Source organism: Heteronotia binoei, chromosome 6 (genome assembly GCF_032191835.1).
Source record: "Heteronotia binoei isolate CCM8104 ecotype False Entrance Well chromosome 6, APGP_CSIRO_Hbin_v1, whole genome shotgun sequence".
Classification (NCBI taxonomy): Eukaryota; Metazoa; Chordata; class Lepidosauria; order Squamata; family Gekkonidae; genus Heteronotia; species Heteronotia binoei.
Window position 1 is genome coordinate 132,013,201 of NC_083228.1, and position 21,676 is coordinate 132,034,876.

The 21,676-nt window shown below is 48.0% G+C and overlaps 1 protein-coding gene across 1 annotated transcript; it reads right to left on the bottom strand.

The window, feature by feature from the left end:
- Nucleotides 1–1,026: 1,026 nt before the first annotated feature.
- On the bottom strand, nucleotides 1,027–20,986 carry LOC132573409 (DCN1-like protein 1). The gene is made up of 5 exons (XM_060240912.1): nucleotides 20,851–20,986; nucleotides 7,106–7,322; nucleotides 6,156–6,324; nucleotides 2,762–2,892; nucleotides 1,027–1,129 (listed from the first exon to the last, which is right to left on the bottom strand). The coding sequence occupies exons 1-5, from the start codon at nucleotides 20,851–20,853 to the stop codon at nucleotides 1,038–1,040; spliced, it is 612 nt and encodes a 203-aa protein (XP_060096895.1). The 5' UTR covers nucleotides 20,854–20,986; the 3' UTR covers nucleotides 1,027–1,037.
- Nucleotides 20,987–21,676: the final 690 nt, after the last annotated feature.

Below are 21,676 nucleotides of genomic sequence, written 5' to 3' on the forward strand. Positions count from 1 at the left end.
AGAGAGGGGGGCCACAAGAGAGAATGGGAGAGTGGCAGAGAGGGGGAAGCGAGGGGGAGAGTGGCAGAGAGAGGGGGGGCCGCTAGAGAGAGAACAAGAAAGTGGCAGTGAGGGGGAAGCGAGGGGGAGTGCAGCAGAGAAAGGGGGGGCGCAAGAGAGAATGGGAGAGTGGCAGAGAGGGGGAAGCGAGGGGGAGAGCGGCAGAGAGAGGGGGGCAGCTAGAGAGAGAACAAGGGGGAGAGAGAGAGCACAACAGCAAGGGAGAGAGGGAAGCGGCCAAGTCCCACGGCCCCCCCCAACAAATTTTTTCGCTCCTGGGTCCCTCCGCCCAAAATGTTTTGGCTAGGGGGCTGGCAGAGGACTACAGGCATCTTCTGTTAAAAGGATCTCAAGGATTAGGACCAAGAAAGCCTGCTGCCCAGAACCCTGGAAACCTCTGCCAGTCATTGTCCAGAAGACAACACTGGGTTGGATGGGCCAGCGTTCTGACCTGACCTATGACCTCGCACAGTATCACTTGTCAGGCGGTGTTTCATATTTCCATCTGGTTTTGCAAGCCTGGTCAAACAGTAAATGCAGGCAGGTACCTTAATGTCATGTGGGGTACATTCAGCTTGGGGATTCTGACTCAGTCCCATGTTAAAAATCACACACACCCATCCTTCCTCTTTTGACCTTTGGGGAGAGGCTGTGACTCAGCAGGTGAGCACCTGCTTGGCACGCAGAGGGTCCCAGGTCCAATCCCTGGCATCTCCAGTTAACAGACCAAGTAACAGGTGATGCAAAAGACCCCGGAGAGCCACTACCAATCCGAATGGACAATACTGACCTTGATGGGCCAAGGGTCTGATATTCAGTATAAGGCAAATTCATGTCATGTGAGCTTAAAATCAAGAAAAGGTTTAGTGACAATGGCCACACTCCGCCTTAAAGACCTCAGCCACCGACAGCTATTTGAGGGCAAAGGCTGATCTGCATCTTTTCTGGAACAGCCGGGCAGCGAGAGAAGGCAAGATCTGAGAGCTACTAACAACATTTCAGCTTACCAATAAAAATTTGTTCCACAAGTCTAGGAATTTAAATCTTCCGTGAAGTACTAAATTCCAGTAGGCGATGGCCATTTCTAAATCTGTAACGTAAAACGTGGGTTAATAAAGAAACCACATAAAACAAAGCCTGTATTTTATACTGGATTTATATCCCCCCCTTCACTCTGAATCTCAGAGTGGCTCACAATCTCCTTTATCTTCCTCCCCCACAACAGACACCCTGTGAGGCGAGTGGAGCTGAGAGGACTCTCCCAGAAGCTGCCCTTTCAAGGACAGCTCTGCGAGAGCTACAGCTGACCCAAGGCCATTCCAGCAGCTGATAAGTGGAGGAATGGGGAATCATACCCGGTTCTCCCAGATAAGAGTCCACACACGTAACCACTACACCAAACTGGCTGCAGCTTACCAAAGAAAGCTCAGCACGGGAGCGCCAAAGGCCCCAAGATCTGTAAAGCTGCTTCTCTGCCACAGCTGCAACTACAGACTGTAGCTAATGTGGGTCAGGCTCTACGCGATGAGCTGGAGCTTCACTCTGCACCCCTCGTAGCTCTTCACGCAGTAGTAAAGGCGGCGTTCTGAACTGGCATTAAGCCCGTGGAATGAGTTGTCCACTGGCAAAGGAAGTCGGAAAAAGAAAATCTGAAAGCGCCACGAGGCACGCAGAGCTTTGTTGACAGCTCCTGAGGCCAGAGCAGGAGATCAGGTAAGGTGGACACTTCCAGGAGGGGAGGGAGGGTGGCTCAGTGGTAGAGCATCTGCTTGGGAAGCAGAAGGTCCCAGGTTCAATCCCTGGCATCTCCAAAAAAGGGTCCAGGCACATAGGTGTGAAAAACCTCAGCTTGAGACCCTGGAGAGCCGCTGCCAGTCTGAGAAGACAATACTGACTTTGATGGACCAAAGATCTGATTCAGTATAAGGCAGCTTCATATGTTCATATGTTCAGGAGGGACAAGGAAACGTCAGGCCAGGAAGCTCAGAGGGAGGGACTGTGGCTCAGCGGAGGAACCTCTGCTTGGCATGCAGCAGGCCCATTTCAGTTCCTGGCATCTCCAGTTAAAGGGATCGGGTAGCTGGTGATGTGAAGGACCCCCGAGAGCCGCTGCCAGTCTGAGCAGACAACACTCAACTAGATGGGCCGAGGGTCTGGATTAGTATTAGGGGTGGAATTCTATCAGGAGCAACTTTGCATATTAGGCCACACCCCGTGATGCAGCCAATCCTCCTAGAGCTTACAAGGCTTTTTTTTGTAAGCTCTTGGAGGATTGACTACATCAGGGGTGTGCGGCCTAATATGCAAAGGAGCTCCTGACAGAATTCCACCCCTGGTCAGTATAAAGCAGCTTTGTGTGTGGGTTGCTTCTGTTCTGATGTCGCTCTGATCACCAGATGCAGGGCCTTTTCGCTCAGCAGCTTTCACAGCAGCCCTGCAGGGATACGTTGCACTGTTTGGCTCACTTGAACATATGAAGCTGCCTTCTACTGAATCAGACCCTCGGTCCATCAAAGTCAGTATTTTCTACTCAGACTGGCAGCGGCTCTCCAGGGTCTCAAGCTGAGGTTTTTCACACCTATTTGCCTGGACCCTTTTCAGTTGGAGATGCCAGGGATTGAACCTGGGACCTTCTGCTTACCAAGTAGGCGTTCTGCCACTGAGCCACTGTCCCTTCCCATTGTTTCGGGACCAGGAAAGGACAGCAGCTAAGTATACGTACCTAAACCCTTCTGTCCTGGGTTCTTTGCAAAGTTGAAAGTGAACTGATAAAAATCCTTAAATCTTCCCGGCTCTTTTAACTCTTGCTCCATTTTAGGAAGCTGGGCCTTCAGTTTTTCTATGCTGTCACATCTGTATTGAGGTTGGGAGGGGGGAACAAAAATCTGTACGTGAGACGTCACGCCACGCAGTGTTTTCAAAGCACCTTTTACATACTGTATTTATGAATAAACAGTTGCATTAATAAAGGGCAGAGGGAGAGAGAGACTAAGTTGGATCCTGTGCAGCCCTTTTCCTCCAGAAAGCACCATCGCTGGCAGAAATGGGTCCACACAGTCCAAACCACTCGCTGGCAAGCATGCTGCTTCTCTCATGATCTTAGAACAACACCAATTTACGTCAGCTGCCAAAAACCGGACTGTTTCCAGGATGGGCAAGCTGAGGCCCCTTTCACAAAAATAAAATCCATCTTGTGCTGCATAAACTGCACTGGCTACCTATTGAGTACCAGATCTGGTCCAGGGTGTTGGTACTTACCTTAAAAGCCCTATACAGCCAGGGGCCAGCATAGCTTCAGGACCGCCACTCCTTGTATGAGCCCCGCAAGCCTTTACAATCAGCGACCCAACAACTTTTGGTAATACTTGGCCCCAGAGATGTCCTTGTGGCCTTGATAAGGCCCCGGAGATGTCCATCTGGCTCACTCCACAGCCTGGTGGAATGAGCTCCCCCTGGAGATCCGGGCCCTGCGGGATCTGCTCCAATTCCGCAGGCCTGTAAAACAGAGCTCCTTCGCCAGGCTTTCAGCTGAGGCACTTGTTATCAGCCTCCCCTCTTCATTCCATCGCAGTGCCGTAAGATCTGCTGGACCTGGACCACAGGCCATGTCTGTGTGGCAGAATTTGCCATTTTAATCTCTACTGCCACTCTGTAGTTTTAGATTTTATGTATTTTAAATTGGTCTTTTATTGTTTTTAGTGTTGATTGTTTTTATGACATAACCTTCCCTGAGCCTGTTCTATGGGAAGGATGGGCTAAACAAACAAATAAATAAATAAATAAATTTTAAAAACACCAAGAACCCCCCTCTTTTTTGCTCTAATGCTTCCTTTGCTCAGAACCGTGAATATGGTTACAGAGGCACACAGCAGAAAACAAAAAAATCCAGCCAATATCTAAAGTATAGTATTTAGCAATGTGACTATTTAATTCAAGCTAGTTCCTGAGTGTAGCTGGTCTGGACTGCAGTACAAGTCAGATTGGGATCCAGTAGCACCTTAAGAGACCTACATAATTTTGGGGGTATGAGTTTTCAGGAGTCAAAACTCCCTTCGTGTTGCAAAGAAGGAACTCAGAATGGAAAGGAACAACGCACATTGTAATCAGATGGGAAATTACTGGGGGCAGAAGAGGTGCTACTGGATTCAAATGATCTCGGGGTGCTTCATTTCCCTGTTCTTATGAACAGAGATGGGCTGAAGAATACCAAAAGGAGTGTAATGGCAGCTGCACTGCCATATGTTCTTTCTACAATTCAAAGCTCACATGCCTCATACCAATAAATTTGATGCTATAAAATATATACTTAGAGAGAGAGAGAGAGAGAGAGCGCCCTGTGGCGCAGAGTGGTAATGCTGCAGTACTGCAGCCGGAGCCCTCTGCTCACGACCTGAGTTTGATCCCAGCAGAAGCCGGTTCAGGTAGCCGGCTCCAGGTCGACTCAGCCTTTCATCCTTCTGAGGTGGGTAAAATGAGTACCCAGCTTGCTGGAGGGGAAGTGTAGATGACTGGGGAAGGCAATGGCAAACCACCCCGTAAAAAAGTCTGCCGTGAAACCGTGAAAGCAATGTCACCCCAGAGTCGAAAACGACTGGTGCTTGCACAGGGGACTACCTTTACTTATATATATTCTCATTCATTCTGAAGTGGCCTGAAATGTCACGTTCTCAGGGTGCAGGCAGGCAGGAGTCCAAAGCCAGTCCAAGGTCAAAGTCCAGGAAGTCAAGCAGGAGCCAAGACACCGATGCAGAATCACAAACCAGAATCAGAAGTCAATGTCCAAAAGCCAAAAGGTCAGGTTGTCAAGGAAATCAAGCAGGTCAGGATCAGGAACCAGGAAGGAGTGTGGATGCAAGCCAGAGAATAGACTTGTTGCTTCCACAAGGTTACCAGGTCCTGGGTGGGAGCTATATGGGAGTCTCAATCAGCCTGCTCCCTGGGTGGCAGTGACTCTGCTAGAACTCAGAGCTGAGAGATCTGAAGCATCGACGTGCCTCATGTCTGCGCTCTGAAAGTTCTTTCCAGAGCCTGCTTCGAACTCTTGAGATGGAAGGAGGAGAGCTTGGAGGAGACTGATCGTCAGCAGCTGACACTGGTGCCTGGAGAGTGATTGATGGGCCAGCTGCTGTTTGTTCAGCTGAGGAACTGGCTGGCAACTCTTCCAAGTTTGTTAACCCTTCCAGCTCCTCCTCGTCAGGGCTCATGACACCAAACAAGAGTGAAAGCATTGAATCTGTAGCAAAATTCTTTTACCATGCTTCCAAGAGGAGATGTTCTTTTTGACCATGGACTCTTTTCTTTTCCTTTATTAGCTTCCATGACCAAATGTCTTAAGCTCAACCAGGATATATCAGTTATCGAAACATATATGGATATACAACATTACTCACAGTATTTACAGAATTCAAAAATTACGGTCAAAATAATCAAATCTAAAAGTGAATAAAATATTAAAACAGGAATTTCTAATAAAACCTATCATTCACCTAAATATATACCAGATTCTATTACAATCAGATCAATCCAGATTTTGCCGTTTTACAGATAAAATTATTGTTAAAAAATTCTGTAACAAAATAGGCGGTTTGAGGATTGACATCTGCCGACAAGTAGGGGACCACCCAAAGTTCAGTTGGCAATTGGTGTTTGGTATGAACCAAAGTTATGACCATGGACTCTATTGTTATCCATATGGTGTTGTCTTGTTATGCCAATAAAGGCGTTGTGACTTTCTACATTCCGAAGTGCACATAGGAGCAGGTTATATCGAATACCTTCTCTGCATTTCAATTTGCAGCCCTGTCCTCTCTCTACCGAGCTTGGACACACAGGATTTGGAAGAACGATCCCAGCTTCAGAGTCATGATGGGCTTTAGCAGGGCAGAGGGAACTGCCAAAGTTCCTTGCATGACAGCCTGGAGCATTCAGGGCTGTGACTGCCCACGCAAAAGTCTGCCTGGAATCAGCGTTAGGAAATCGATGGTGTGTGCATTTGCTGAGCACGTGTGCCCACAGCTAAGCAGACCTTCCCCATATCTGCTAGCAAAAGATTCTGCTTCTTGCACAACCACAGTTCACGACTGGGTGAGTTTTGTACACTCTAGTGGAACACTTACCCCAATTCCGTCATCCCATCCATGAATTCCATCTTCAAGAACTCGCACTGAGTTGCGGCTCTGAACTTCCAGGCAATGATCAACACGCTAATACTGGCGGGATCCAGTGCTAGGTCATCACAAAACTGCTGTATACCATCTATACCGATTTTATTCTCATCTTGGGGATCTGGAAGTGAAATAAAATAAAGGAGAATTACCAACTCATTGAAGTCCCTTTCTACTAAGAGGAATGCAGTCAGGCACCCAGGGCTCTTTTTGTAGCAGGAACTCCTTTGCATATTAGGCCACGCCCCCTGATGTAGCCGAGCTTACAAGACTCTTCTTACAGGGCCTACTGTAAGCTCCAGGAGAATTGGCTACATCAGGGGGTGTGTGGCCAAATATGCAAAGGAATTCCTGCTACAAAAAAAAGCCCTCGTTGATCATACAATTTTGAGGAAAGCAAACTAGATTCCTTGGCTGTAATTTTAACAGCACTGTGGTAAGGGGTGGGGAGGAATGGTTTATCACTTGTAGGGAAAAAATGCAAGGCCAGTAGCACCTTAGAGACCAACAAAATTTTCCAAGGTAGAAGCTTTCGCGAATTAAAGCTCCCCTCATCAGACCCTACTTGTGGGGAAGAAGATAGAGTTAGTTCTTATACCCCACTGGCCTCTACCTTAATGAGTCTTACAATCATATCTACTTCCTCTCCCTACAGCAGGCACCTTGTCAGGTAGGTGGGGCTGAGAGAGTTCAAAGAGAATTGTGAGTAGCCCAAGGTCACCCAGCTGGCTGCAAGTGGAGGAGTGGGAAGTCAAACCCAGTTCTTCAGATTAGTCTGCCTCTTATAACCACCACATCATGCTTGTTCTTCTGCATCCCCCTTCTTGGGGTGCTCTGAAAAACACTCTGCCCCGGGTACCGCATCTGAAGCTAAGAGCTGTACATTAGAATGTGGTACTTACCTTTATATCGATTATATAATTGCTCTAACTTCTTTCTGTCCAACGACCCTTTTATGTTTTCTCGTACATACAGTTCAGGATTCTGGAAAAAATTATCTGTTGCAACATCTAATTTCCAGTCATTTTGAGACAGGCAATTCACGGCGGTCTTTTCACTGGACTGTGTGAAGATCATGAATTGGCGAACTTTGTCTTTCTGCGATGACTTCAACTTGTTCTAGAAATATATATCAGATGGCACGCTGGTTAAAAACTTCCCTCTGTGCTTATCTGGAGAGATACATCTAACATCTAACTTTTCCCCAAAAACCTCATGTGAATGCCTGCACAAGGTTCCTCATCTTGTCCAGGCTGTTTCTATTTAATAATAATAATAAATAAATTTTATTTATTTAAGGATCTAATTCCAAATAACATTGCTGAATCCTGCACACAAGTTCACATAATGGAATAAGAGAGAGAACATGCAAAACTTGGTTCATGCTGTTCAGGGGTGGAATTCTAGCTGAAGCTCCTTTGCATATTAGGCCACACACCCCTGATGTAGCCAATCCTCCAAGAGCTTACGAAAAAGAGCCTTGTAAACTCTAGAAGGATTGGCTACATAAGGGGTGTGTGGCCTAATATGCAAAGGAGCTTCTGCTAGAATTCCACCCCTGATGCTGTTGCGTGTAAGATTGCTTCTTCCCTACAACCTTGAATTACATCCTCCTTGTTTGTGACAGGAAAAGCAACTCTACAAATACTTACATCGCACATCTTCAAAAACTCCCACAAAAAACACATCAGGTAACTGGAGAAGGACTGCAAAATTGTGACACAAAAGGCTGTGGAATCTACAAAGTGCTCTTTAAATTGCCCCAGTTTCAAAAGACAGTTTGGGAATTCATAAATTTAAAGGGACCCCGGGGGGGAACCCCTAATGCAGCCTGGAAGCAGTTTAAACATTTCTGCATCTCCTTTCCCCTAAAACAGGGTCCCCAAGGCGGCAAGTTTCCCTTTCAAATGTTCTCATGCAAAGTCTCAAAAACCACCAAGCGGAGTTTAAAGAACGGTTCTGTCTGGGGGCTATACTAGACGGCAACATCCAAAAAAAAGTGTGATAACCAAACAAAAAAAATTTCAAAAGCATGGAGGAAACATACCCAAGTCCCTATGGATCATAGCATATACTTTAACTGAAATCTCACTTGTTGGAAAAAAACACAATTCCCAGTATTGCAGACTCTGAAGTATGCGGGAATAGACTAACAATGTATTCTGCATTCTATCTAATTGGGATGGGGAGTGTTTTGCAGCTACCAGAAAACAAGGACACAGAATAGCATCACCAGGTGACAGAACCTTTACTCTGCCAAGGCTTCACATGATAAAACAAGTGGTGTCCTACATTACAAAAGTGAGAAACCACTAAACCTTTCCGCTATATGGCTACTAGGTCTTTCCTGCTTTATGTGTAGAGCCACGCGTGAGATAAGCAGAACCTCATTTGAATGTGTTCCTTTTCATGTCCTTTAATTCAGTGTCTCCAAGCCTTTTGGGCGCCAGGGACTGGTTTTGTGGAAGACAATTTTTCCATGGGCCGGTGGGGGAGGCAGCGCCGGAGAGTTTGCCACCCCAGGTTGCCCCCCCCCACCCACGCCACATCCCTGCAACCCACAGGAGTCTTTAAATGGGAGGGAGATTGGGGCTGCTTTTGCTTCCCCCTCCCATTTAAAGACCCCCCCGTTGATCAGCTGATCGGTGGAGGTCTATAAGTGAGGGGCAGGCTAAAGAGGCAGCAGGGCCTTGCTCGAAGTAAGGCCACACCACCTCTTTCCTCCACTCGGGTCCCGGGCCGGCAGAAGGGGCAGTGCTGCTGTGACCTTAGCCTACCCCTCATTTAGATTGCTTTGTGTATTTTAAGAGAAACCAGTTTACAAATAAAGCGCAAAAGGTGGGAAACACAGAATATCACCCAAACAAAATGGGAAGGGACAAAATATGCCAGGCAGACTCCAAAATGCTGAAGGCTGCAGTGTGGCTGTGTTTTTAAAGCGCATGTTTACTGTATCAACTCACGCATGGAAAGGAGTGATAACACGCTTATCGTAGGATACAGCTCTAGCAAGCCAGAGTCCTATGGACAGGCCCAGAGCTGAAGAGTGCTCAGAACGACTTATTTTTCTTTGAAAGGCAGGTTTCCCATGCCATATGACAAATTACTTGTCAACCTTCCATCACATTCAGGCAGGGCTTTTTTTTTTGGTAGAAAAAGCTCAGCAGGAACTTATTTGCATATTAGGCCACACCCCCTGATGTCACCACCGTTTCACACAGGGCTTTTTAAAGCAAGAGCCTAGCGGGAACGCATCTGCATATTAGGCCACACCCCCGATGCCAAGCCAGCTGGAACTGTGTTCCTGTGCATTCCTGCTCCAAAAAAGCCCTGCATTTAGGTACGGACTGGTGGCAGAGAAACAGAAGGCCAAATCCACTTCGAACACACAGAATAAGTCATGTCATTCCTGAGATTCCAGCTGCACTGTGAGAATGCTGGTCAATACAAATTTAGAACTTCCAGATGAGTTTGGGGGAAACCCAGAAATCATCTACTGTATTCTTCTCTATGAAGAATGTATTTTAAGATGAATGAGCCTCATGCGGTCTGTTTGGTGGGTGGAAAAGACTGGTACCTGAACGCCTTCATTAACGGAGCTTCCAGCGACGCCCAAACCACCTGAGCAGTGATCTGAAGATGGCAGTGCCAACCTGAATTCTTAGGAGGCGTTCTGCAAATCTCTGAGGGTGAAGCCGCAAAGATGCCACTGAAAATGGCACCCCCCCTGGCAAGCTCTCCCTTTCCACCCATAAATCAGTCATGTTTTGACATCCCCATGTTGTTATTCTCTTCCCCAACACCACACCGGTAGCTGGCAGAAGAAAGAACAGTGTGAGGTTCCCACAACATGGCTGTTTGGGGGCAGTGACCTCATGTCCCCAGTTTTGTCCTTTAAGAAGAAGAACGACTGCAGATTTATACCCCGCCCTTCTCTCTGAATCAGAGACTCAGAGCGGCTTACAATCTCCTATATCTTCTCCCCCCACAACAGACATCCTGTGAGGTGGGTGGGGCTGGAGAGGGCTCTCACAGCAGCTGCCCTTTCAAGGACAACCTCTGCCAGAGCTATGGCTGACCCAAGGACATTCCAGCAGCTGCAAGTGGAGGAGTGAGGAATCAAACCCAGTTCTCCCAGATAAGAGTCCCCGCACTTAACCACTACACCAAACTGGCTCTAACATTATTTTAATGAGCTCGCCTCAGTGTAAGGACCTGTGAATCACCTCCAAAGTGTCACACAATAAGGGTGTGGAGTACGAAGCTGAGGATAACACTATCTGGTTTACAAATCACTGCCCCAAATGTAGCCACAGCGGCTTCTCAACAGATGTGCTGTGGACAGGCTGTTGAGCAAAGAGGAGTTTATATCCCGAGATGGATTAACACCTGTGGAACTACTTTCCAATTCCTCCTCTGAAAGCCTTGTTTTGAGGCAGCAGGGAGCAAACCATTCTTCTGCTGTACCCACAATTACTTGGGTCAAGTAACGTACAAAACATATGACCCCCAAATTCCACTATATTATACTGAACTGCTGTAAACCAAAGGAAATGGAGAAAGACGTACATGGTGGGAAATGGATTTTTCAACACTCATGACTGCAAAACACAATATTTGTTTTTGCCATCAAGTCACAGCTGACTTATAGCAACCAGTGGGGCTTCCAAAGCAAGAGATGTTCAGAGGTGACTTGCCACGGCCTGCCTCTGCATGGCCACCCTGGTACTCCTTGGGGGTCTCCCTGCCAAAAAATGACTGGAGACAACAATGCTCGAGGAGAGGAACATATGAAGCTGCCTTATACTGAATCAGACCCTCTGTCCATTCAAGTCAGACTGGCAGCGGCTCTCCAGGGTCTCAAGCTGAGGTTTCTCACACCGATTTGTCTGGACCCTTTTTAGTTGGAGATGCCGGGGATTGAACCTGGGACCTTCTGCTTTACCAAGCAGATGCTCTACCACCGAGTCATCGTCCCTCCCTCAAGGACAAGACTAATACACAAAAGCCAAAAGATTACAGTTCTGAAATCACCCTAGACAACAGTTCTCAAACTTCAGCAACCTGAAGACCTCTTGGTTTCGATTTTTTTTTTTAAATTCAGACCATTAAACCCTCTCCTGCTCCCTTCAACAGCATAACCTTCTTCGAGAGTGCATGGCAAGGCATTCGCCCCCCTCCCCCCCATGGAGGCCTCCATCTTCTAATATCAAAACAATACAGAGGTCTATTACCAGCTACACTTTTAAAAGCAAGTTTCAGAAATAAAACGTTTCCAGTCTTTACATGGCCTACCAGGAAAGCAGCTGAGCAAAGGCCCTGCATTTTGGTATGGACTAAAGGCCCTGCCCGCCCCCATGGGGGTCTTTAAATGAGGGGTAGGTGGAGGTCACTGCTGTGCTGCCCCCGCACCCACCCACCCACCCAGGACTCAGGTGAATTAAAGAGATGGTGTTTCGGAGTGAGTTAAAGAGGTGGTACTTGGGAGTGAGGCTGCGCTGCTTCTTTCATCTGCCTGGGACCCAGATGGGCGGAAGAGGTGGTGTGGTGCCTCCCAAGTTTTGCTCCACCTCTTGACTGGAAAAGACAGCAAGAAATTTTGTTATTGGTTAATGATGTCTGTCCAGAGGATGGCTGAACAGGGGTGGGAAGGGGCCTGTAAAGATTTTTCAGAGTGGCCACAGAAATAGAGGACATGCACAAAACCTGAACATCCACCATTTAGTGGAAAACAGCCATTGGCTATTACTGTCTATGAACGAGAGACTGCAGCTTTCTCAATGGGAAAATCCTTTTCCTTGGAAAATACCAGGAAAACCAATTCAACTTCATATCTGAAGGGTCTATGAGGATTTTACGATGGCAGGACTCCTTTGGCGTTCACTAAGCCAATCTGATGTCTTAGGAGGGAGCCACTAGATCCTGGCAACTAAGAGAATTATTTTTAAGCAAGTACTTCAAGGAGATCTGGAAGCCAGGTAACAATGGTTCTGTTGAGTGCCTCCCCTTCAAAAGGGATGAAGCCAATTCTGTCCCTTCCCCTGAGAGTCTTTGCCCATTCCAAGAAAACTGAGAGGGCTCAATTTTTGCATTAGCCAGATAGATATGAGAGGGGCTCACCCATTGTCCTTAAAAAAAAAAATCCCCATTCTTCACTTACAGTCCACCTTTCTCACTGGGACTCAAGGCAGATTACAAATACAACACAACTATTCAGTCAATTGGTAAACCAGTTTCGAAATATGGCAATATCTGAGTCTAGCAGCGAAGATTCCTAATAAAACAATATAATACAGAGGGACTGGGATTGAGGAACTGGAAGAACCAGCCCCCCCAAAAACACACACACACACATATACAAATACTGCTAACAGAATTCGCTTCCTAAGTTCATCCATGACATCACAGCTCTACTCCCTCTACAGGAACTGCCATCTGAACAATTCTGTTTTGCACATTTTGTGGGATGACGGAAGTGTCGGGACCTTCCTAACAGCCTCAGGCAGACCGTTCCATAAGGTGGGAGTCGCTGAACTTCTGGAGTAAGGCCCCGCTGGATCAGTCCAAAGGCTCATCTAAGCCCAGCATTCTGTTCGCACAGCGTGGCCAGCCAGCTACCTCTTTTGTTGTTCAGTCGCACAGTCGAGTCCGACTCTTTGCGATCCCACGGACCAGGTCACGCCAAACAAGTCAGCTACCTCTAGGAAGCCCAAAAACAGGAAGATGGCAACAGCATCAGTCTTGCACAGTCCTCGGGCTCCAGTTTGAGAAATAGGGATCAAAAATTTTTACAATGGGGGAAAAAAAACAACACAGGATGTCCACCTAGAAAGGTATCCGGCATGTTGGGGTATTCAGACTCCAACTGGCTCTGCAGAGAGTTAAACAGTAGAGAAGAAAGGTATACCCCCCCCAAGGTATATCTACCCTACCCACTTACCCTAAGGAGTCTCGAAGCAGCTTACAATTGCCTTGCCTTCCTCTCCCGACAGCAGACACTTTGTGAGGTAGGTGGGGCTGAGAGAGTTCTGAGAGAATTGTGACTGGCCCAAGGTCACCCGGCAGGCTTCATGGGGAGAAGAGGAGAATCCAACCCACTTCTCCAGATTAGAGTCCACTGCTCTTAACCACTACTACACCATACTGGCTCTATCCAACCATAGTGACTTTATAAACAGACAGGCATTCATCTTTGAACTTCAAAAGTGATGTCATGAACCTCAAGTATCTGACAATATGGTATCAAGACACTGGCTTGGATCCAACAAGTTTGGTATTAGTGGTTAAGTGAGCGAAGTCTAATCTGGAGAGCCAGGTTTGATTCCCCATTCCTCCACATGCAGCTGCTGGGTGACCTTGGGTCAGCCACAGTTCTTGCAGAGCTGTTTTCTGAGAGCTCTCTCAGCCCCACCTATCTCACAGGGTGTCTGTTGTGGGGTGAGGAAGGGAAGAAGACTGTAAGCCACTCTAAGACTCTCGAGTAAAAGGCAGAGTATAAATCCAATCTCCTCTTCTTCTACTGCCATGTGGAGCTCAACTAACTACATCTTTCTGCTGTAGATCCCTATCCTGCCTGTAAAAAGGTCCTGAGGATCAAGGGACCCCTGGGAATGGTGGGGGGGGGGGGTTGACACACTACCAAAGGAAGTGGTAATTGGCATGTCAGCCTGCTCTCCTTGTGAAAACAGAAGTGCCTTTCCAGTAGTGCAGGGGTGGCAAAACTGTGGCTCAGGAGCCACATATGGCTCTTTCATACACATTATGTGGCTCTCAAAGCTCCCACCATCCCATTGGCCGGTGACTTGGAGAATGCATTTAAAGTTAAAGCTGTTTTCTTTCCACATCTTCCCCCCCTCCCCTCTCCCCCCCTCTATTTCCTTCCTTCCTCCCAGCTCTCAAGCATCTGATGTTCATGTCTTGCGACTCTCAAATAGCTAACATGTATTCTATGTGGCTCTTACGTTAAGCAAGTTTGGCCACCCCTGCAGTAGTACAAGCCATTAAGCTTTTAAACCAAATTCAGATCCCTGCTGCAGAAAGTCTGCCTTCCCAATTGCCAGCTGCTCAGCCACAAGAACCATTTCAAAGAACCTGTTACTGATCTGTAGCAGTTAGATAAGAACAGGCTGAACCTTCTTCTTTTTTCCCCCCCAGAGAGACCCTTTATTTTACCAATTCTGAAAGCAAAAGAGGTAGCCTTTGAGTAGCAGAAACTCTTTCGAAGCTTCAGGAAGATACCGCATAACCAATACATATACCCTGCCCTATTGAGAATACCAGATTGCAACCCGGAAACACATAGACTTTGAATTCCTAAAGTGAGTGGAAGATGTGGCAACTGTGGCTTTTCCCACCCACTTCCCTACCATCTGCCCCCCTTCCTCGCCTGCATAAGAATGGGGGGCGGGGGGGGGGGACAGAGTTAGCAGACAAGGCCAGGAAAAGGATGGGAGAAGCTGGGACCCCGCCCGTAGCCTGCACTGAGGAACTTAAAACCGCACAGGAGCTCTCAGGATGTAATCTGGCAACCTGACAGTCTGCCAGTGGTTGATCCCATAAAATTTGCCGGATGATTTTGGATCCTTAGAGAACATCCAGACAGTTTTTTTCATATAACGCCTTCAACGCAAAAAGATTCTGTAGAAAATAAGGTGACAGACCCCTGCTCTGAGGTGCTCACTGTCTAGAATAGGGGTGGCCAAACTTTCTTAACAGAAACCATGGGAGAGCCAGCTTGGTGTAGTGGTTAAGTGTGCAGACTCTTATCTGGGAGAACCGGGTTTGATTCCCCACTCCTCCGCTTGCACCTGCTTCCATGGCCTTGGGTCAGCCATAGCCCTGGCAGAGGTTGCCCTTGAAAGGGCAGCTGCTGTGAGAGCCCTCTCCAGCCCCACCCACCTCACAGGGTGTCTGTTGTGGGGGAGGGAGGTAAAGGAGATTGTGAGCCGCTCTGAGACTCTTCGGAGTGGAGGGCAGGATATAAATCCAATATCTTCTTCATCTTCTTCTTAACATAAGAGCCACACAGAATAAACATCAGATGTTTGAGAGCCACAAGACATGAACAACAGAAGTCGAGAGCCAGGAGGGAAGAAAGGAAAGAGGGGAGGGGAAGGAAGATGGGAAGAGGGAAGGAGAGGTGGAAAGAAAGCACCTTTAATGTTAAATGCACGCTCCAAGCTGCTGGCTTGGCTTGGAGAAGTGATTTAAAGAGACAAATGCCTTCTCCAAGCCAGCTGATGGGGCAGAAAAGCTTCGAGAGCCACACAATATGTGTGAAAGAGTCACATGTGGCTCCCAAGCCCCTGTTTGGCCACCCGTGGTCTAGAACTTGCTACAAGGAGCATAATGGGAGGGGAAGGGAGGTGGGGATAAACAGGAAGAACACATAGTCATCTTGCAACCAACAGCAGACTTATTCTGTGGTACATGGTTCCAAGCCATCCTGTGCGCAAGGGAAGAATGCATCATATTGACTTTCCTTTTACTGTAACTTCAAGTTCTGACAGCAGGAACAAACCGTTACACTCTTATTGTATAGCCAAACAAGTTGAAGGGGGGCAAGACACACTGAATTGTTTCCTGGTTATTTGCCTTGACTGCTTTCAGAGGATGAAAGGAAGACACCCTGCTCCACTTGAGACACCTACGAAGGCCTAAAAGTGCCTTGTCGATAGTTATATGCACACTGGATAAACGCTCCATTGTGTTAGCCTCTTCCCAGGAAGTTGGACATTTAATATATATGTTGACAACAAATTAGTGTCAAGGCTAAAACATCCTGGGTGTGTTCTCCGAGGCCAAAGTTAAATGCATTCAAGCACCTTAAGTAGAACATGAGCCTTGATAACACTCCCCTCTGTACTTCCTGAAATGTCGCATGCGATGTTTTGAACCCTATGCAACACACCTGAAGCAACAAGTAGCAAGGTCAAGCAATCAGGAGACGGCACTCAAAGGAATCTCAAAAGTCCATTAATACAATAATTTGAAAGTGAGAGCTAGATTCATCTCCAGGGGCGCTTTAGGGACCTTACACAATTTCCAGGGCACTGGCTTTTGAGAGGCAAAGCTCCTTTGTCAGATAACTGACAAGAGGGGCTTTGACTTTTGAAAGCCTATACTCCAAAAATCATGTTGGTCTCTGCTACTGGGTTCAAATCTAGTTCTTCTACTGCAGACCAACAAGGCTACCCTCTGAAACAATCTTCTGTTGCAACTAAACTACCGTGGTTGCAGTTTTCGAGCCACTTGATACAGCACTGTCCCATTGATTTGAAAGGGGTTACTCAAAAGTAGCATGGGGATGCCAACCTATAAAACAGCTATTAAGAAGTCTTCCCTTTCCACACACCCCCTAGAATCATAGAGCTGGAAAGGACCTCCAGGGTCATCCAGTCTAACCCCCTGCACAATGCAGGAAATTCACAGATACCTCCCTCACATACACACCCAAGGCTAATGAGCCCTGCTCCACGCCCAGAAGATGGCAAAAAACCTCCAGTACCCCTGGCCAAACTGGTCTAGAGAAAACTGCTTTTGTTCTTTTATTAAGGATTTCTAAAGGCAAGAAAATAAATGGGAATTAAAGCATTCTTCACCTTTACTTCAATAACCTGGCTATGCTGGTAAACAAATGCAAGTTTGCCTTAAAGCCCCATCCTAAGTGTACTTACTTGAAAATCATACACACTAGGTTCCATTAGACTTACACCAAGGACTGATGCCTGGATCACACTTTTTTGAATGGAAGTTCCACCAAAATCAGAAGGAAATGTATAGGCATATACAGAAGAAGATGAAGATGATATTGGATTTATATCTCGCCCTCCACTCCAAATCTCAGAGCGGCTCACAAACTCTTTTATCTTCCTCCCCTGCAACAGACACCCTGTGAGGTGGGTGGGGCTGAGAAGGCTCTCATAGCAGCTCCCCTTTCAAGGACAACCTCTGCCAGAGCTATGGCTGACCCAAGTCCATTCCAGCAGGTGCAAGTGGAGGAGTGGGGAATCAAACCCAGTTCTCTCAGATAAGAGTCTGCACACTTAACCACTACACCAAACTGACTCTCCTACACAACACATAAATATACAGACAAAACAAAAAAGTTTAGAATCTTTTGGTATTGAAGAGTAGCGGCTATAGTGTGGCATACCATTTGTATGGATGAAGGATTATCTTCAGTAGGCAGAACTTCACTCCCATTGACTTATGTCTTGAGAGCCAGTTTGGTGTAATGGTTAAGTGCATGGACTCTTATCTGGGAGAACCGAGTTTGATTCCCCACTCCTCCACTTGCACCTTCTGGAATGGCCTTGGGTTAGCCATAGCTATCTCAAAGGTTGTCCTTGAAAGGGCAGCTGCTGTGAGAGCCCTCTCAGCCCCACCCACCTCACAGTGTGTCTGTTGTGGGGGAGGAAGGTAAAAGAGATTGTAAGCCTCTCTTTCTCTGATTCAGAGAGAAGGACGGGGTATAAATCTGCAATTCTTCTTCTTCTTCTGACAATCACATGCATCTGAGGTCAGTGAAAAAAATTGTAAACAGAGCCAAAAGACCATGAACTACAAGGCAATTGTTGTGGGTCTGTGATATTTCCGTGCATAATCCATGTACGTACAACAGAAGAACAAAAAGACCCATTCACAACAGCTGTTACTGGTGAGAATACTATTATGTCATGCTAACACGGTGCAGCAGTTCAGAAAGGAACCCTCCCCACCAGATTAAGTCCACATTGACAGAATCAAATTTACTAATAAACTCTAAAGCAGCAATTTCCTTGAAATCTTTCTGTTGATAGCGACCTTGAGGCATGCAACAGATTATCCTGGGAGACACAAATATTCTCCCACTCATTTGTGTACATTTTCATTTTTAAGTCAGATTTACGTCCACTTATTTTCTTGCACATAGGTGAACTTGTTACTGAAGGGCATCAACGGGTGATGTCAATTATGACACTGAAAGATGGAGCAGGCGATTGGGCCTCTCTTGACGCTGTGACGGATGCTGTCAGGATCTGCAACATAGTGCTGCCTGAAAAGCTGGCTAATGAGTTTGTTGATTTCTGCCAATCTCCCCCTTTCCGCTACAGACCTCTAACTCTCCTCTTATGCTATTCCTAGGGGTTTCCCTGTACTCCCAGAAGCAATATTTCAGGGGGCATTTTAAACTGCAGAAGGGGGGGGGTGGTTAAGGAAGTGCTGTTCTGCTGGCAGAAATCTCTGCTGACAGAACTCCCTGCCATCAATAGGAATGTTCTACCAGATCCAATCCAAAGACAAGGAAGGCCCACCATCACTGAATTGCTAGACAGCTGGATTCAAGTCCTTCTTTTTGCCATCAAGTGGCAGCTGATTTATGGTGACCCCATAGGGTTTCCAAGGCAAGAGAAGTTCAGAGGTGGTTTGTCACTGCCTTCCTCTGCGTAGCAACCCAGCTCTTCCACGGCAGTCTCCCATTCAAGTACTAACCAGGGCCAAACCTACTTAGCTTCTGAGACCTGACCATCTTCTGAGTACGGAGCAGGTGTCACTGGGGGTATGGAGGGAGAGGTATCTGTGCATTTCCCACACTATGCGCTGATGACCCTGGAGGTTCCTTCCAACTCTATGATTCTATGACCAGATCTGGGACATCCAGGTCAGACCTTGAGTCCAAATAGCACCTTAAAACCAGTAAGATTTTCAGGATATGAACTTTCAAGAGTCAAAGCTCCCTCTACCAACACATTGACTCTCGAAATCTCATGCCCCGAAAATCTTGTTGGTCTGTGCTACTGGATTCAAATCTAGCTGTTCTACTGCAGACCCAACCCAGCTACCCTCTGAAACTGGATCACTAAAGGCATTGCTTCCAATCAGGAGTGCCAACAAGTGGTGTTTTTTCACTTTATCCTCTGGGTCTGCCCTGTAATAGATGCCTCTTCAAAACAGTCTGCTTCATCACCTGCACTGCAGTTTTGAGGATAGTTTCTATAGGATAGTTTCCTTTACAAACATTCTTTATGGCACCTCTCCCCCCTTCTGACGAGGATAAAAGGACTCAGAGCTCCATTTCTGCCCTAGTGTCTGATGAAGGGAGCTTTGGCTCTCAAAAGCTTATACCGTGAAACCCTAGAATAAAGTCAGAGTCCAGCGGACCACGGAACTCTAGTTGGTCTCTAAGGTGCTACTGGACTTTAATCTAATTGTTCTACTACAGAACAAGATGGGTAGCCAACTTAGTCTGTCTGCAGCAGTATGATAAATCAATGATAGACAGATGATATACAGGATAAATTGATGATATACAGGATAGATGGATGGATAGAGATGATAGACAGAGTCCAGTAGCATCTTAAAGACTAACAAAATTTGTGACTTTCATGAATCGCTGCTCACTTGAAGTATCTGAAACATGAAGTGTCACAAAAGCTCTTATCCTGCCACAAATTTTGTTAGTCTTTAAGGCGCTACTGAACTCTTGCTCTTTTCTCTTGCTCTGTTATAGGCCAGATTCAGACTACTAGAGCATGACAATAAATGCCCTTTTTTCCCTGCCCAGTGAAGGTTCACCCCTCCGACAAAAACAGGCCCTGGGCCACAAAAAGCTTCTCCCACAATGATATCGTCCATGACCTTTTAAAGCGCCACAGAACTGTATTGGAGAGGTCATTTTGGCTGCAGACACCTGTCTGGAACACACACAAACACACTTTATACATTTACCAACAGATGTACCTACAAGACACACAGAGAGGTCCATAAAAAGGCTTCTCCTCCAGAGACAAAATGAGAGAGAGGCCCAAGCTCCCCCAAGCAAAGGACGGACCCCCCATGTCAAACTGCCCCGCTAGCAACAGCAGTCCTCGCAGCTAGAAAAGTTACCCTTGGTTCCCCCCACCCCAAAAAGACCATCTGCCTCAGACTTTGGAGTGCAGCTACCTGCCCCCAACCCAAGTAGGAGGCCCTGCCAGCTCCCCCCTTAGGGTTGCCAAGTCCAATTCAAGAAATATCTGGGGACTTTGGGGGGTGGAGCCAGCAGCAAGGTTGCGACAAGCATCATTGAACTCCAAAGGGAGTTCTGGCCATCACATTGAAACGGACGGCACACCTTTTTAAACGCCTTCCCTCCATTGGAAACAATGAAGGATGGGGGCACCTTCTTTGGGGCCTCTTAGAATTGCACCCCCTGGTCCAATCCTTTTGAAACTCGGAGGGCATCTTGGGGAGAGGTGTTGGATGCTATGCTGCAAATTTGGTGCCTCTGCCTCAAAAAAACATCCCCTCCAGAGCCCCAGAGAGCCGCGGCTCAATTCTCCATTCTACCCTAAGGGAATCATTCTCCATCAGGATTAATGGAGTGCCCAGCAGACACTTCCCTTCTCCCCCCCCCCCTTTCTGATGACCCTGAAGCGGGGGCGGGGGAGGCCTCCAAACCGGGGGACCTCCTGCCCCCACCTGGGGATTGGCAACCGTATACCCCTCGCCCCCCTTTCACCTGTAGAAACGGCTCATCCCCCCCACACACCGCCACCTTCCCCCCCCCCACCGCCCCCGGGTGCCTCTGAGGCAGCCCCGCTTCCACCCCCGCCCCAGCTAGGCCCGCGTTGCCAGGCGATGGCGGCGCTTCCCTCCTGGGCCTCCGCGCGGGCCGGGCTCTCACCATGGTGGGGGCTGCGGGCCTCTCTCCCCTCCCGGGCCGGCTCGGGCGGACACTGAGGGAGGGAAGGAGGAGGAGGCGGCGGTGGCGGCGGCGGCGGCTCCCGGGGCTCCTCCTCGCGGGCCCTGCCTTCCGCCGCCGACCCGCTCATGCGCACTGCGGCGAGGCCGCCCCGGGCTGGGGAACCGAGAACTGAGGCGGGGAAGAGACGGCTGGGCGCGCCGGCGACGGCGGAGTGAGGGGCCCGGGAAGCCGGGGATGAGGTTGGCCGGCGGTCTCCCTCCCTCCCTCAACCGCCGCCTCAGCAGGGAAAGGCCCCGAGGAGGGAGCGGGAAGCAGCGGGCAGGCCTCGGAGGGAAGGAGAAGGTAGGGTTGCCAACCCCCAGGTGGGGGCAGGGGATCCGCCGGCTTGGAGGCCCTCCCCCCCCCCGCTTCAGGGTCGTCAGAAAGCGGGGAGGGGGTGTCTGCTGGGCGCTCCATTATTCCCTATGCAGACCGATTCCCATAGGGTATAATGGAGGATTGATTCGTGGGTATCTGGTAGTTTCGGGGGGGGGGCGTTTCTTGAGGTAGAGGCACCAGATTTTCAGCATAGCATCCGGTGCCTCTCTTCTTAACACCCTCCAAGTTTCAAGTAGATTGGACCAACGGGTCCCATTCTATGAGCCCCCAAAGAAGGTGCCCCTATCTTCCATTGTTTCCAAATGGAGGGAGGGCATTTGAAAGATGTGCAAGTCCCTTTGGAGTTCAGTTATGCTTGTCGCAGCCTTGCTCCTGGATCCACCCCCAGTGTCCCCAGATATTTCTTGAATTGGACTTGGCAACCCTA

What these genes read in the sequence shown, in the direction of transcription:
- LOC132573409 (XM_060240912.1), bottom strand. An exon ending in GATGGGATGACGGAATTGGG is followed by an intron (nt 2,893 to 6,155) that starts GTAAGTGTTCCA and finishes ACCTCAATACAG; the next exon opens with ATGTGACAGCATAGAAAAAC. An exon ending in CCCAGGACAGAAGGGTTTAG is followed by an intron (nt 1,130 to 2,761) that starts GTACGTATACTT and finishes TTTACGTTACAG; the next exon opens with ATTTAGAAATGGCCATCGCC.